This window comes from Pundamilia nyererei, unplaced genomic scaffold, assembly GCF_000239375.1.
Source record: "Pundamilia nyererei isolate P.nyererei 1_Seehausen unplaced genomic scaffold, PunNye1.0 scaffold00019, whole genome shotgun sequence".
NCBI classification, from domain to species: Eukaryota; Metazoa; Chordata; class Actinopteri; order Cichliformes; family Cichlidae; genus Pundamilia; species Pundamilia nyererei.
Window position 1 is genome coordinate 2979223 of NW_005187420.1, and position 15519 is coordinate 2994741.

At 47.2% G+C, this 15519-nt stretch overlaps 1 protein-coding gene across 1 annotated transcript in view; it reads right to left on the minus strand.

Annotated features, from left to right (window-relative positions):
- The window catches only part of kifc3 (kinesin family member C3), a 26360-nt gene that overhangs the window by 4374 nt on the left and 6467 nt on the right, over positions 1-15519 (minus strand). Inside the window, exons 2-18 of the mRNA XM_013909103.1 lie at positions 12105-12225; positions 8446-8588; positions 7959-7994; positions 7607-7763; positions 7397-7482; positions 6645-6710; positions 5680-5823; positions 5317-5598; positions 4981-5154; positions 4509-4595; positions 2911-3058; positions 2257-2387; positions 1978-2089; positions 1281-1462; positions 1003-1107; positions 736-866; positions 63-203 (exon numbers count right to left, since the gene is read on the minus strand). Of these exons, the coding sequence (XP_013764557.1) occupies positions 63-203; positions 736-866; positions 1003-1107; positions 1281-1462; positions 1978-2089; positions 2257-2387; positions 2911-3058; positions 4509-4595; positions 4981-5154; positions 5317-5598; positions 5680-5823; positions 6645-6710; positions 7397-7482; positions 7607-7763; positions 7959-7994; positions 8446-8588; positions 12105-12225 (2246 nt within the window). The remainder of the gene's footprint in view (positions 1-62; positions 204-735; positions 867-1002; positions 1108-1280; positions 1463-1977; positions 2090-2256; positions 2388-2910; positions 3059-4508; positions 4596-4980; positions 5155-5316; positions 5599-5679; positions 5824-6644; positions 6711-7396; positions 7483-7606; positions 7764-7958; positions 7995-8445; positions 8589-12104; positions 12226-15519) is intronic.

Consider the following 15519-nt stretch of genomic DNA (forward strand, 5'->3'; position numbering starts at 1 on the left):
ACAAGCCGTCATCCATCATCACAGGAAGACAAATGATCATCAGGCATGTTACACTAAAGGACAAGCAGGAAGTCCTCACCTTGTTGATGTCCTCGGGACTCTGCACGGTGATCTCGGTCAGTCCGGGGACGTAGAGTTGGCCGCTGCCGTCGGGATTCATCTTTATGTCGAGCTTGTCAGACGGATTCTCCCCGAGCAGGTCCCTGAAGGCAACAGAGGCGTTTGAGTGCCTGCAGGTTTCGACTCAGGGCTTGAGTGCAACAACGAAGGCTGATTAAAACAGAACTCAGGGGTCTGAAGAGATCCGTAATTTGCAGCATGAAACAAATCTTTAACCTTTCACCAGCTCGTGAAGCCTTTCTCCCATTTCTGCGTTTTTCTGTTTCGTGTTGTTCAGTCTGATAATCTGAGTTTAATCTGACCTTCAGAGCTCTGAATGTTTCTGCCAAGAAAACCTTTCGCCAGATGTTGAGCTCTGACTCTTTGCACAGATGTTTTGTTACACAACAGCTGGACAGATGGAGTGGTCCAGCTTTACATAACTGCTCTGCAGCTGCTCCCATACGAGGAGGCGGGAGTAAAACCTGCGATAACAGACCTCCACACTTCAAACCCTGAAACACATCCTCATGTTTCCTCATCGCTGTAAACACAAACACTGTAGTTTACATGTAAATGAAGCCATCATCAGTCTACAGGGTCAGAGGCCCTCAGACGGGACAGCTCTCTCCTCACCGCAGCGTCTCGTTGTAGATTTCCACCATGCTGACGGTGATCTTATAGTCCCAGTCTGGAGCTTTTTCCGATACCTCGGAGAACAGCAGCCGCAGAGCACGCTGGTTAATGCCGGGGTTATCAGCGACACCCTGAAGGTCCAAAGGCAGAGGAGGCGGAGTTTACAGGTGTATTCAGCGACATCTCGATTAAATTTTACTTACATTTGAATTTGTGTCTTGTTATTGGAGCAAAAACGGAGCTTTTCTGAGCGGATAAATGTCCTACCTCCATGGTGTAGGTTTTCCCGGAGCCGGTCTGCCCGTAGGCGAAGATGCAGACGTTATAGCCGTCAATACAGGAAGTGATCAGAGCCTGAACCTCCTGAAACACCTGATGAGCCAATCAGAGAGAACCAGCAGATGAGACGCACACCTTTATTCACAATGACCACAAAAATCATGACCGATGGGGTATCTGCTCACAAGACGAGCCTCTGACCTAGAGGTCGTTTCGGGCTTCATTATTTTGAAGTTCAACAATCTAAACGTTCCGAGGACGCTCACCTCTTCCTGCGTGGCGTGAGGGGGGAAGACTTTATCCAGCTCAAAGGTCATGACCTTGCCCTTGTTAGAGAGGTAGAGGATGGCGTCGTCGTCCGAGTCGAAGCTCAGCATGGTTTTGGCATCGGCGGAGTCCTGCTCCTCCTGACTGACCGGCCGGACGCGACAGAACACACGGATGTTACCTTGGAGACCAAACACAGCAGCACGGTGAATTTAGAACATTTTGTTCTGACAGACGAGATCATTTCCTGCATCTGCACAGGTGAGATTATCGGTCTGTACCAGAGCAGCTTTGCATGAACCATGGCTCAAAATAATCCTTTATCCTCCGCGGAGTTCATTCTCCATCTGAAACAAGCCGATTTAGAGCTCCGCCCTCTTTATGCCAACTTTATTCTGATTGGCTGCCCCTCTGTACCTGTGTTTGATGTTTGGAGTAGCCTGATGCTTAAGTTTTTGGTATGAGCTCGTCAGTAAGACATGACAGGAAACAAGGAAAAGCAGGTTCTCACCTCCTTCAAAATAAAATGCAGATATATGCTCCATGTTGCAGACTAATATGTGATTCTTTAAAGCTCTTTAATGGAAGATTTCTGTTTTACTAAAGTATTAAAATCTGTGATCAGGTGTGTGAGCGAGCAGGTGAGAGCGGGAGCTATGAAACGTTCGGACAGAAAACACGAAGCTTGTTTCAGACCTTTGAGTCGAACCAGCTCGTTGTGGCATTTCTTCCTCAGGTTCATCTCTCGCTTGTATTTACGCAGCAGCTCCTGGTTGGTGCTGCTCACCTCACTGATCACCTGGCAGATCTGACACACACACACACACACACACACACACACACACTTTATATTTATAAAATGACTGCAAAATCATTTGTATGAATTAACACTTCTAGTTTTTTTTTTCCCATTTAAAGGGCGTCTTGACTCGACCCATCTCTGAGCGTAACCATGAGGGCGGGGCTCTGACTCACCTCCTGCTTGGCCTCCGTGATTGCTTTGTCCAGCATGAAGGGGAAGTCCTGTACCTGCCTCTTCAGACAGTTGTAGTCCGAGGTGAGAGTCCTGAGGGCCGGCTGCAGGCTCAGCAGGTTCATACGCACACCTGTAAACAACAACAACAACAACAAATGAAGCTAACGAGGAAGCATCAAGACCTGCAGTTCCTCCAACATCCAGCAGAGGCAGCAGTGAGTCGGTCCCTATAGACTCCCAAGTTAAAACTTTGCAGCAGAAATAAACGTGTTTACAGCCGGATACACAAACTGTTCGGTCTCTGCAGATGATTTCCTCCTTTATAATGCCTGGTAAGTCGCCTGCATTAAAATTTGCATTATTAGGGGTGTGGCCTCTGTAGCTTTCTGCTGACTTCACCTCAACTAACCAGAGTCCCTGAACTGGACCATGTTTGTGCTGTTGGAGCATTTTTAATGTCTTCAGGTGACCAATATGGCTGCAGTGAGGTTACTGTGCTAACAGACTCTCCAAGATGTCTGAGTGATTTTATTTGGATGTTACCAAGAACACAGGATACCTGCGTCTCTGTGATGGATACACACAACATGGGAATGGTCACAGAGTCCATATACACAGTCTGTGGTTCAGACCAACAGGAAACTGCGTCTGACCTGCGAGGTTCTCGTGGACAGCCTTCATCTCGCTCTCGGCTCGGATGAACGCCTCCTCGATGACACGGTTCTTCTCCTCCTCCAGGTTCTGCATCTCCGCCTCCAGCTGACCCTGAGCTCGCTCCATCTCTCCTTCATAGACCAGGATCTGGAGGGCGGATGCACACAGGTGGAGGCCAGTGTCAGAATACACACCCGAGCACATCATCGAGTTTCTGCCTTTGCGTTCATCTGTATGACGAGCCTCACGGAAAACTTTTAAATATCCCCGATTCAAGTTTGACTTGTTTCCATAACGTTAAACATTATGTGAAATGTTGATACTAATTAATGACATTTTGACCAATGAGAATTAAGCTGCAGATAATATCAACATAAATTACAAAAAGGCCAAATTACATTTACAGTTATTTCAAAATATAAATACATTAATTACAGATCTACAGTTTCACTAATAAGAAATGAATGTTTTTGCTAGTGAAAAATAAACTGTAGGCATCTTTAATTAGGATTGGACTAAAATGACTTACTGATGTTACTTGGAAACTCAAATTTTAAATATAATTTCACATTTACAGCTAAAATTATTGGATTCACAAGAACTCAGAATTTAATTTTACATTTCAAACATGGAATTTCTTAGAGGATAACTTCCATTAGCAGACTGTTTTCATGTTTAATTAAAGTTATATTCAGAATAACATTACATCAGCTGTACCAGACACAGCTGATCACAAAGCTAAGAAGACCACGGAAACATCTCAGACTTTAGTGACGCTTCAAATGCAGCGAGGAGAAAAAACCTTCAGGATCACCAGCAAACATCAGCTAACATCGGTTAGCTAAGCAGCAGTTAGTGAATATTTTTTTACACACTGTCAAAGCGAACAGCTAACACAAAAGCTAGTGTCACAGGAGAACACAGGTGTATCACACAGGTAAATCTGATCACACAGGTGGAACAGGAACATACAGGAAGGCTTCTTCACACTGATGACTAACGGTTCATCCAGCAGCTGCTCGCCAGGTTGGCTGATACCTGGAGCTGGGCTAACGCTTTCTTTATGCTAAACTAGAACAACCAAAATAAAAGCTTTGTATTTTAATGTGAACACAGCCTGCAATAACCAGGGAGCACTGGGACAGTTACTGGGATGGTTTAAAAATCACACACTGGGTGATCACACAGGGTCTGAGGCTCTGAAGCGTCCCAGTTAAACCAGTTCAAACCACAGATTTGAGAAACTCTCATAAGCTGCCCCACACACACACACACACACACACACACACACACACACACACACACACACACACACACTTTGTCTTCATATTTAAATTTTTATCCAATTAAAGATCTTTATTTCTGCCATCACATCGTTGCACAGCCGTTTTGCCCTCATGTAATCATGTTTTAATAAAACTTGTGTATCGTGTCTTTGCATCGTAACAAACGATGGCGTCAGTGGCTGACGTGTCTGGTTTATCTGGCAGCTTCAGTGCCGGCGCTCTCGGTCAGGGGCGGTCGCTCGCTGTGACCTCTGTTCTCTGAACACTAATGATGTCACGGGGTAGGCGGGGAAAAGGACTGGGTGGCCAACCTTCGATAACCTGCGAACCACCTCGCTGTTGCGCCGGCCGCCGGCCTTGGACAGGAGGCCGCACAGACGGCCTCGATCTGCAAGGAGCTGCAACCGGATGCATGCGGAGAGGAAAAGGTGAAGCGTAGGGGTTAACCTGGAAACTGGCTGATCTGAGGTCTGCTCATAGGAGAACCTCATCACCTGCCTCACCACACCACAGGTGAAGAAAACGTCTGGTTCACATCAAGATGATTTATTCTGACCCAACATCATCTATGCGTAGTTAGAAAAGCACTGAACAAAAACCGACTTCTGCTCGTAGCTCCTCTCCAGCTCGTCTCCTCTTTCACGTTCATAGAGCTGCCGGAGACATTAAAGAGGAAGACGAGGAGGAAAAGGCAAAGCTGGCTTCTGCAGGTTGGGTCATGCAGCACTTCTGGAGCCTCTACGGTAACCGGACGAGCTGACGTGCGGCTGCAGGTGAACTTACCTGCGTCCTGAGCTGAGCGCAGGTCCTCTGCGACTCGTGCAGCTGCGTCTCGAGCTCTCGCAGCAGCTGCCTCTGCGCGGAAAGCTGCTCCTGCAGGGCGTTGTTCTTCACCTGCAACTCGGCCACAGCTTTCTGAGAGTCCGCCGACTCCACCTCCACCGTCTGCGTCACATACTGAGGAACACCAAACAATTAGAGCCGATTAGATTTAGTTTCCACCCAAGACGATGCTGCATTCTCATGGTAGAGTTACTCAGCTACTTCAGATCTAATGGAACTCCTGAAAAAAACTGAAGGCATGAATCTAATCTCCTTCAACCTGACCAGCATCCTCACTTTGACTCTGGGGGGCGTCGCTGCCTGTCTGGCGAGCTCCTCCTCGCACTCCTGCAGCCGGAGGGTGAGTTTCTGCTCAGCCTCCCCCTGCCTCCGCCTCGACTCCTCCAGCTGCCTGCGGCTGTCGTCCAGCTGCCGGGTGGAGTCGTCCAGCTGCCGTTGGAGGGCCTCCGTCCTGGAGCTTTTCTCCAGCAGCTCTCTCTCCAGCTCAGCTAGCCGCCGCTCCCTCTGCCGGGCCTGGGTCTCCCAGCGGGACACCTCCCTCTGCAGGGCCTCCGCATCCTGCAGCACACAGCGAGGAGTTTAAACTCGTCAGCACACCTGGAGCAGGCTGCTGAGCGAGCCCGCGCACATGCACGTTACCTGGCTGTGGGGGCAGTGGCTGCAGGTCTCTGCGGCAGCATCGAGCTTCTGAAGCTTTGAGCTCCTGCATGACTTCAGCTCCTGCTTCAGACGCTCATTCTCCACCACCAGCAGCTCCAGCTGCTTCTCCAGGTCTGTCGCCCCCTAAAGGACACAAAGACACACAAACACCTTAATGTCTGTCAATCAGAGTGTACCAACATTTAACACAGCTGCACATTAGGGTCCTCCTGGCAAAATTTGAAATGATATAAAAATGTGAAAAATAAAGTCGTGTTTGTGGCCACTGTTTTTGGGCAAAATGAAACTGGTGCTGTGTAGTAGGACGTTTGTTTGATGTTTGCATGTCTGCAGCACTGCAGAGTCCTCAGGAGGGACGCATTAACCTGGCAATCAATAAAAGTGATTTGAAACAAGTGAAAAACATTTTTCCTGTACGTGAAACCCGACCTTCTAAAGCTGACCACTTATTGAGTTGTTTTATTAGGAAAGTGTTTCTCTCATTAAGCTCCACTTCCATTTACAGAGACGTATGAAGTAAACATTCTCCTGAATCTTGGAGAGTTTTAAAATAAATAAATAAATAAACCAGGAGGGGAAATTTCCCATTAATCGATAACATCATGACCACATGACCGAGTGCTGTCTCACTTTTCCTGGCTGGACAATGAGGACATTTGTTCTGCAAAGCAGGAACATTTTTTCCAAAGTCAGGATGTTGTTGCATAAAGTCAAACACTTTTGTTGCAAAACTGGGACATTTTACTGAAAATGAGTCGTTTTTGTCAAACAGGAGCAACAGGGAAACTGCATCCAGCCCTCGTTTTGGACGAGCTTCAGGTTTTGAGTCAGGTTAAAGTTTAAGATGTGGGTCCTACGACTATAGCATGCAAGTGTCCCCACACAGAACAAAGACGCATGCGTTTTTGAGGAACATGGTCCAACATGGTCCAGCAGGGTCTCACCAGTTCAGAGCGAAGTCTCTCCACCTCCTGGGTCTGATCCAACAGCTTCTCCTCCAGCTCCTCCACCTGCAGATGCCAAAGAACATCATTAAAAAGGTAAAAAACAAACTTTTAACCCTGTTTTTATATCTTGCACGTCTCAGTTAAACATATCCATTTCAAAACGCGCCGGCTCAGCTGCAGATCGCATTCGGATCAGCTTTCTGCTGAATGTCACGACACCGATTCGATAGTTGGGATCTTTGCGTTTGCACCGTGACGTGTCGCTGAGCATGAAGCTGCAGATCGGACCGGCAGCTTCGTTTTGTTGATGTAACAAATCTGTCAACGTTTCTGACTCGCTTTACGTTTGACGCCAACGTGCAGATGTCAGCCCGACAGCAAAGAAAACAAAGAAATATTCAGTTACACACCTTCGAGTGTTCAGAGTCTGAACACACAGAAACACACAGCTTTGGATTTACTGTCCTGAGAATAATCTCATCGCTGATCAGAATAAACTATTAGAACTTAAAGATCCTTCGCCTGAACATTCATGTTCATGTGTTCAGTATTGCAGCAGATTCACTAACAGCTGTCTGTAACACCACCAAATCCTGCAAACAGGAGCTTCTAAACAAATATCAGAGCTGCAGGCCGTCCTGTTACTCACGACTACAAGCTAGCTGATATCGTATGTTTGTGTCCCCCTAAAGCATTGTGGGAAGTGTCAGGCCTGCCTTGTTTGAACGGCGGGTTTCCTGCAGACGTACCTGTGTGCGCAGCCGAGTAACGAGCTGCTCTTCCTCTGGACAGCTGAGACGATCCGCAGGGTCACTGGGCTGCACCACCCTCACACCTACAAACACACAGACGCGTTTACGTCACTGCAGAGGACTGCAGAGGACTGCAGGGCCTGCCATCTTGGAATAAAATGAAAGATCAGTCGCATCGAATGGAATCGTCTTTCTACAAACACTGACCGTTGGGCGTCTCTGACGTCTGCTCCTTCTGTAGCGTCTTAACGCCTCCACCCGTCTTCTCTTTGACACTTTGCTGCAGCTGCTGGACCAGCAGGTGGCGGGCTACTTCTTCAGAGTGAAGTCGAGCCTGAAACTCGCAAACTTTGTCCTGTAGGGTCTGAAAACACACGACAAGCACAAATCAATCAGCGGCAACAGTTATCCAGGCTGTGCAACTGATTCTAGAAGCTCACAACAACGTCTACACGGTCACTACGACCTCTGCCTGTCAGAGACAAAAAGGGAAACGCTACAGAAAAATACAAAAGAAGAAGAATCTACAGCGAGCAACAAGGACAGTGAAGGTTTTTACGTTGGCAGGAGTCCACCAGCACGACCAGGTGACCCTCTGCAGATGAAGACGGCATGAAAAACAAAAACGGAGGGAATGATGGACGGACAATAAACGAGGGAAACCAGAAATCTGACAGGTGGAAGACAAAGAATAAAAGTGAACATCTTTTATAGCCTGGGCCTCCAGCCCTCATTCGTCAGTCTGTTGCAAACGTTTGCGTGTCGCCAACGTCACCTGACGGAGCAACAACACTCAGAGAGCGCCAGCAGTCGTGTCACAGATGTGACGAGCAGGACGGCAGGAAGCGTCCCCGAGGCGTAAACAGACAGAGGCTCGGTCAGCTGAACATTGTCACTTTCTGCTGATGTCAGCTGCGAGTCAGCGCCGTCGCTGCAGACATGCCGCCGTGCAGCATGAAGTGAGCGCGCTCAGTCGAGCCTCAGTTCATGCTTTTACGGTCGTTTTAAGTCTCCTGATTAGTCGATTGTCTGTGCTGGTCGTTTACCTGGATAATCAGCTGCTGGCTGGTCGCGCTCGTTTCACTGAGCTCGGCGGTCAGAGAGGGGCGCTGCGAGAAGGCGGTGCTTGGCAGAGAAAGGAAGGAGCCGTCGTCTTCACCATCACTCATCAGGAAGTCCACTGAGCTCGCTGCGGAGACACGGGAGACAGCTTAGTTATATGACGTCACGTGTTACTCAGCATCATTTCCATTTAGTAATGTTTTAAAAGTTAAAATTAAAAGTGCATCTTCCAAAAGAAGAAGACACGGATCCTCCGGCTGAACGAGGAAAAATCTAACAATGGCTCGATTGTTAAAGTTCACGTGTTAAAACCTCATTGTGAAATTAAACTATGGGCCCACCTTGATAAGCTCAGAAGAAAAGCACCTTCTGAGTGGGTGTAAGGTAATCTATAAGCAGATTGTAAGTGATCAGTGATTATTGAGGTCACAGCGAGAAACAAGCTGAGCTCCTCTCTCTCAGCTCCCGTTCTCCTCCTGAGTAAACCTGCAGCTCCATGGAAACCAGTCCAACCAGAAAACTACTGATAACAGCCACTGACACATTAACCTGCTCACAGAGGGTGTGTGTGTGTGTGTGTGTGTGTGTGTGTGTGTGTGTGTGTGTGTGTGTGTGTGTGTGTGTGTGTGTGTACGTTGCCACAAGTTTCTTTAAGTGTGTGAGGCCTCAAATCTTATCAACCTGAGAACAATCCGCTCTCTGTGTGCACACACACACACACACACACACACACACACACACTTTCATATCTTAGTGAGGACATCTAATGGGGAGAATGCTTTCCTAACCCTCAAAAACAAATGCCTAACACTAACGCTAACCCTCAGCCGTAACCTAACCATAACCTAGTGTAACCCTGAAAGTAAAACCACATTTTGAGCCTCAAAAATGCCTTAAAACTTGTGAGGACAGGACTGTTGGTCCCCACAAATATGTTTAAACAGGTACACAAACATACACACAAACCCGTTTTTCCATCTTTGTGAGAACCCTTAGTCACACCTTGACTTGGCCGCTCCTCAGGGATGAGAATTTCACACATCTAGACGGTTGAGTTAAACAACTAAGTTATGTGCCGCTTATTTAATGAAAGACACAGAAGAGATTCGCTTATTCTGCAACACCTCGTACAATACGCCCGTGGTGTGTTAACCAAACGTCGTTTGTGAGGAAGAAAAACCGAATACCGCTAAAAGACAAAAACGACTGTCAGGGGAAGCTATTGTTGTAAGCTACAGGAGCTCACTGCAAAGCAAAGCTATGTTCAAACCGCCTCCATCTGACAATATAATGGCACTCCTCACTCACATGACTCCAGCTGGCAGACATGAAAACAAGTGTGCTGTGAAACTGTGTATTACTTTATTGCAATATTGGGCACTGACGGTCAGTGTGACGCCCAATATTACAATAGAAAACAACAGAAACTAAAGTCTCGAGCTATTCGTCTCTTTTCCCTGATTTTGTTTGAATTGTTTTTCTTATTTGTGCTTTTGCTCCAGGTGAACAAAGGGCCCATAAAACCGTTTAAATCTTATCTTCTGTAAGTCAGCTGTTCACCGACCTTCAGACATTGTTTTTGTGTTTTCTTGTCCAAGTTTAACATTCAGAGCTGCATCATGGACTCAAACTGAGCAGAAAACCTGCTTTAAACCAAATAATGACGGATTAGAAAACAGGATTACACAGAAGTACTGCACGTTTGCTTTTCCTGCATCACAGTAAATGTTTACACATGGAAGAAAAAAAAAATGCTGAAACCTCAGCTCACAGGTCCGACACGCTGCTGACGTGTTAGAAATTACAGGTCTGACAGTCCGCATTCCTCCGGCCTCCAGTTACACTTTCATATTTCATCACTTGGTTGCGATTTTGAATATGACCCAGTTTGACAGGGAAATACTGCAGCGTCACTGCCTTCACCTCAATATCCCTCAGCCTCTAAAAAGCGTTTCAGCAAAGAAGATCCCACTGACCAGTTTTGTTCTGGCTAAATAATCAAAAGAGTTTTAATGGAGACCTTGAAGAGGACATTGCACAGTAACCAAATCCACGTCAGTATCCACCCTGAATTTCACAGACGGTGGCTCATCAGCCTTTGTTGTTTGGCAACAGACAACCTGCATTTCCACCACAGGAGGAACCCACAGTCCAAATGAAACTCCAGGGAGAGAGTTTCATCACCAGGAGATTCCTTTCCTTGGGACTTTCAGAGAGAGAAAAAACTGCAGGTTTATCTTTCAATAGATGACAAAAGGTGAAGTTACTGACTCGTTAAAGTAAAGATGCCTCCCTCCCCAAAAAAGTATGATGTGCTTTACATGATACCTCCCCTGTCTTCATAGCCAGCCTTAAAAAACAACAACAACAACAGAAATCCATCCATCCATTTTTACGCTTTCAGGGGTGGAGATGCCCAGACCTGCCTCCCCTCAGCCACCTCCTCCTCCTCCAGCTTTCCAGCAGGGACACTGAAGCGTTCCCAGACCAGCCAAGATATAGATCTGCCCTGAGGTCTCCTGCCAGTTAAACACCTCATCTAGGAGGCACTCGTGAAGCATCCCATTCAGAACAACCAACTGAACTGTGGGAGTAACATCTCTAAGGGAGAACCCAGACACCAAAGTAATTTATGAAGATTCTCAAAGTTTTAAAAGTGAAAGCACTGCACAAACCATGAAACAGAAAACTCTAATTTAAAAGAAGTGGCTTCTAAAGTCTCAATGAGCTCAGATGTGCACGTCTTAAATATGTGACGTATGCTGTGTGCAGAATATTTCTTCATTTGAGATTCCCCGAACAAAGGACTGAAAATCACCCCGATATCAGAGCAAATGATCAACTCATTACACTCAAGTTAGCAAATCACAAAGAGGAGGCGACAGACGAATGAAGCGCCTGGATGTGTCGACTCAGCAGGGATACAAATCAAAATGGTGCATAACAATTCAGAAGAGTGCAGGAAATGTACACACACACCACCTTTTATTCTAAGCAGTTCAATAATGACTCAAAAGTCATTCACCAAACTTTCTTGCAGCAGTGCCAAGGACGTGATGAAACTTGCGAGCAGGTAGAATGAAAAGTTTTAAGCTGATATTAATTTTAATCCAGAGGACATTTAAGTTTTTATGCAGCAGGAATGTGAAGCAGCTTACCTCAGCTTTTTCCACCTGCTCGCCCGGTTTCACTCACAATAAACTGAAACTTGAAGTTTCAGACACAAGTTTTACCAACATTATGAAAATAACTGCAGGTTTGCCCTTTCCTGTAATCGCCTAAACCCTCGTTCAAACAAACCTGGAGCCCTGAGCCTCTTTAAACACACGGCTGTGGCTGAGGGGGCAGAATGAAAGTCTGACGAGTGAACAGGAGAGACAATAGCTGCAGTGTTTGTTAACCTGATCCGGCTCTCCGGGGACTCGCGCTGAGAAACGAGCAGCTGAGAAAAACACAGCGAGCAGCAGTCAATAAAGCAAACGTGACGGTTTCAGCTCACCTGTCCCCCCCACTGACAGTCCCAGGATCCCTCTGACCGCCGAGCTTCATTCATACACACAGGTATGACTCACCTCTCCTCCACACACACAGAAAATATGCAGCCACGCTGCTGTTTCTTTCCCGAGGTAGGCGGCTGACTCACCATCCAATGAGAGGTCTTTCTTCCAGAGATCCTGCAGGCAGGGGGCGTGGCCGAGGTCCCAGGTCTTTCGTGTGCCGAACATGACCGCCGGGTTGACCAGAGCGCTGGACCGCTGGACCGGCTGGAAGCACAGAGGGACAAACAGAAAGGTTAAAAACAAGAAGATGTGAAGATAAAAAGAGCAGCTTCTGCTGCTGAAGTTTATTCTTGATGGATGGATTACACTACAGCGCCCTCTGGTGGCTGGTTGAGATAAGCCCCACCCCCTTTTGTTTGACCCAACAGGTTATGAGCCAAACACTTTCACATAACGTTTCTCACACATTGTTTCCACATGTTAAGCGCTTTAGTTGCCACTTCACCATCAGAGCCTCTCCATCAAACGCTCCATCGTTCCTGCTTTAGTAGATACAAACGTTTATGTGAAACAACTTTGCAAATATTATTTAATATTACACACGTTAAAACCAGACGTCTTGATGCAGGAGCAACCATGCAGGCAAGGAAATCTCAAAACTGTGAAACTGAATCTGAAGAAGTCGCTTTGATGAGTGACGAAACGTTTCTGAAACGCTACGTCCAGATGAACAGAATCAACTTTTTGGGATTTAAAACCAGACGTTTCAAGAAACGGCAGCAGGTAGGCAGACTTTAATCGTCTGTTTATGTGTGAGAGCCAAACAGACGGCAGTTGCCGGTTGGCTGTAGTACCTGGTTGTAACAACAGGTGGAGACTCTCATTGTGTCACCAATCACCACCCACCTGAGTCTTCACCAGCGTGGCGTGACTCGTGGCGTATTTGGGCTCACAAGTGGCACCAACCACTGAAAAGTTGTGGAAAACTCCAAAGTAACCAAACTAACCCAATACTGAAGGTCTGACTAAACCTGCCGCCATCGCACAGCCACCTCCATTTATGCTTGCTGTTACAGCTGCAGTATTCTCCTGAACAGTAGGTGTCGCCACTCAGACAAAATCTATATCAGTGCTGATATAGGATGAGGATTCATCAGAAACAGGAAGTACAGAAATTGCAGGGAGTTTTCCACAAAGTCTCATCTTTTCAAACTGTTGAAACACTGATCTGTGAATCTCCGAACTTCTTTAATGATCACTGAATTGCAGTAAAATCCGACAGCCGTGCACTCGTGTCGTCGATCCAGCTGCAGCGACAAGAATCGAGAATCTGCACGACGAGCAGAAAAGGTGGCTAACAACAGCAGCTGTGACGTCAGTTTACTTCATCTTTGCCGGATAGCAGCCGATCCGGACGTCAGTACAGGATGAACACCAGAAAAGACTAATGAGCACGTGTAGTGGGTCATGACCACTAAAGCAGAAACACACCTGGCAACTTCCACAGAGCCGAGCAGGAAACATCTTTGAGTGAATCCTTCCTGGAAATATCAGCGATGCCGACACACGACGAACACACACCTGGCTGACTCGTTTAGGTAACATCCTGAGGCTTAAGCTAAGTTGCTTACATTAGCATTCTCAGTTCAGACCTCGACATCACAGCCCGTCGGTGTCCCGTCCCGTCTCACCTGCAGCACTCCACCAATCAGCCGACAGCCTCCCTCTCTAACAGCCTCCGGTCCACAGCGAGCTCTTCTCTCTGAAGGCTGGACGTAGCGCTGTCGGTCCAGCCAGCTCTTGTTGATCAGCATTCCCACCCAGCCCAGCATGCTGCCACTCCGCACAGCTGGTCCCAGTCACCCATTCACTCTGCACCAGCGACCGGCCGCAGTCTCAGGTGGGACATGTGAGACAGGTGGTCAGAGCTTCCTGCTGCACGGCGGTCAGTTAACCCACCTACAGCCTCACCGCCACATCACCTGCAGGATTACCAGCAGCTGATCCCAGAACAGCTGATCGGGAGTCTCTCTGGTCAGGATGAGCCAAGCGTGAGCGTAATCTGTTAATCCTGAGAGCAGATGGCCTCGTTAACCCTCGAGTGACCGCGACTCACACGTCGTTAGCACCAATCACACCTCAGCTCGTTTACGTTAAACTTCCAGGAGAAATTTTACACCACAGGTTTGCCTCCACCTCACAAACCGGTTCTGTGATTATTACCTGATTGAGAATCCTGCAGTTAAACATAAAGTTCTACATGAACGTTACAGCCGAGCTTTTTCATTCTTTTTCACCACAAATGCATCGAAAGGAAAAGTTTAAAGAAAACAAACTAATGTGGATCCAGCTGGATTCAGTATCGAGTGGACGACATTGTCTGCTTACAAGGAATGAAGAGATGACGAACATTATCAGGAGAAACTTCATCCACTCAATGGACTCAAGCCCACTTAAACTACAAACTACCTGCCGTCTCCAGCACAGACTCTACAGGACCCCTTGCTGTAGTCCACAGGTCCTCTGACCCTGCTCAGTAATCCGTTCATAGCCCAAGGTCACTGTGATGGATTAATTCTACCATGGGGAAGGTTAGATGCACCTGGTATCACTAACAGATCTTTATTACAATTATGTACAATATTAAAAAATAATATTTTGGCAGCGGCTAGCACACCTTCTTGGAAAGCAAAAGGCCGCTGGATCGATTCCAGCCAGACACAAATCCCATCTCTGGAAGGTCATCAGAGTAAAACTGCTAAAAATATATTTAAGTTACAGATACGTGGGCTCGCAGTGCAGATTATCCGCTTTTATTTGAGGGCATTACACAAAAGAAAGCTGGGCAGGATCCCAAAAACCTGCACAGGTGGGCTTCATTGCTTTTGTTATTTCTTCATCATTTGAGCAGGTAAACCGTATGAAGGGGATTTGGACTGTGGCATTTAGATTTGGTAATGGTTCTCTGAACCCACAACATGCAACCAAAGGAGACGTGAACGTTAGCAGGACCACAGCTGATCGTCACAGAGAGGCTCAGCAGCACGAAGAGGCCTGAAAGTCCAGAGAAAACAGAGGCTGATGATCACAGGATCCTTTCGAAGGTAAATCGAGCCAAGTGAAGACGGAGGAGAGCGAGGCAATCACGAACCAGAAATCAACGCCAAGAATAGAAAAGACACAAAACGAAAAGAACATGGAAACCATCTGGGCAGGAGCATATGTTCGGACACATGAAGTTAAACTGCAGGACAAAGGCCAGCAGGAGACGCTCGGAGCGGAAACGCGGTCGATAAACGAGCACTTAGCCGGCCGAGAGCATTTTACTCATCCCGGCGTGCGGCTGAGCAATCCAGAGCCGGCCACAGCGCCGTTTCCTGACAGCAGCCAGGCCGACGCTTTCCCGCTCACAGAGAGCAGCAGAGCACGTACAGACAGATGTTCCAGCTGCCTGGTGTGTGGAGCTGATATTTCAAACCTACAAGTTAGGAAGGAATTACACGGCTGGAGCTGCTGACTCATGCAATGTATGGTGAAAGTGCAGATTAGCGCGTGTGC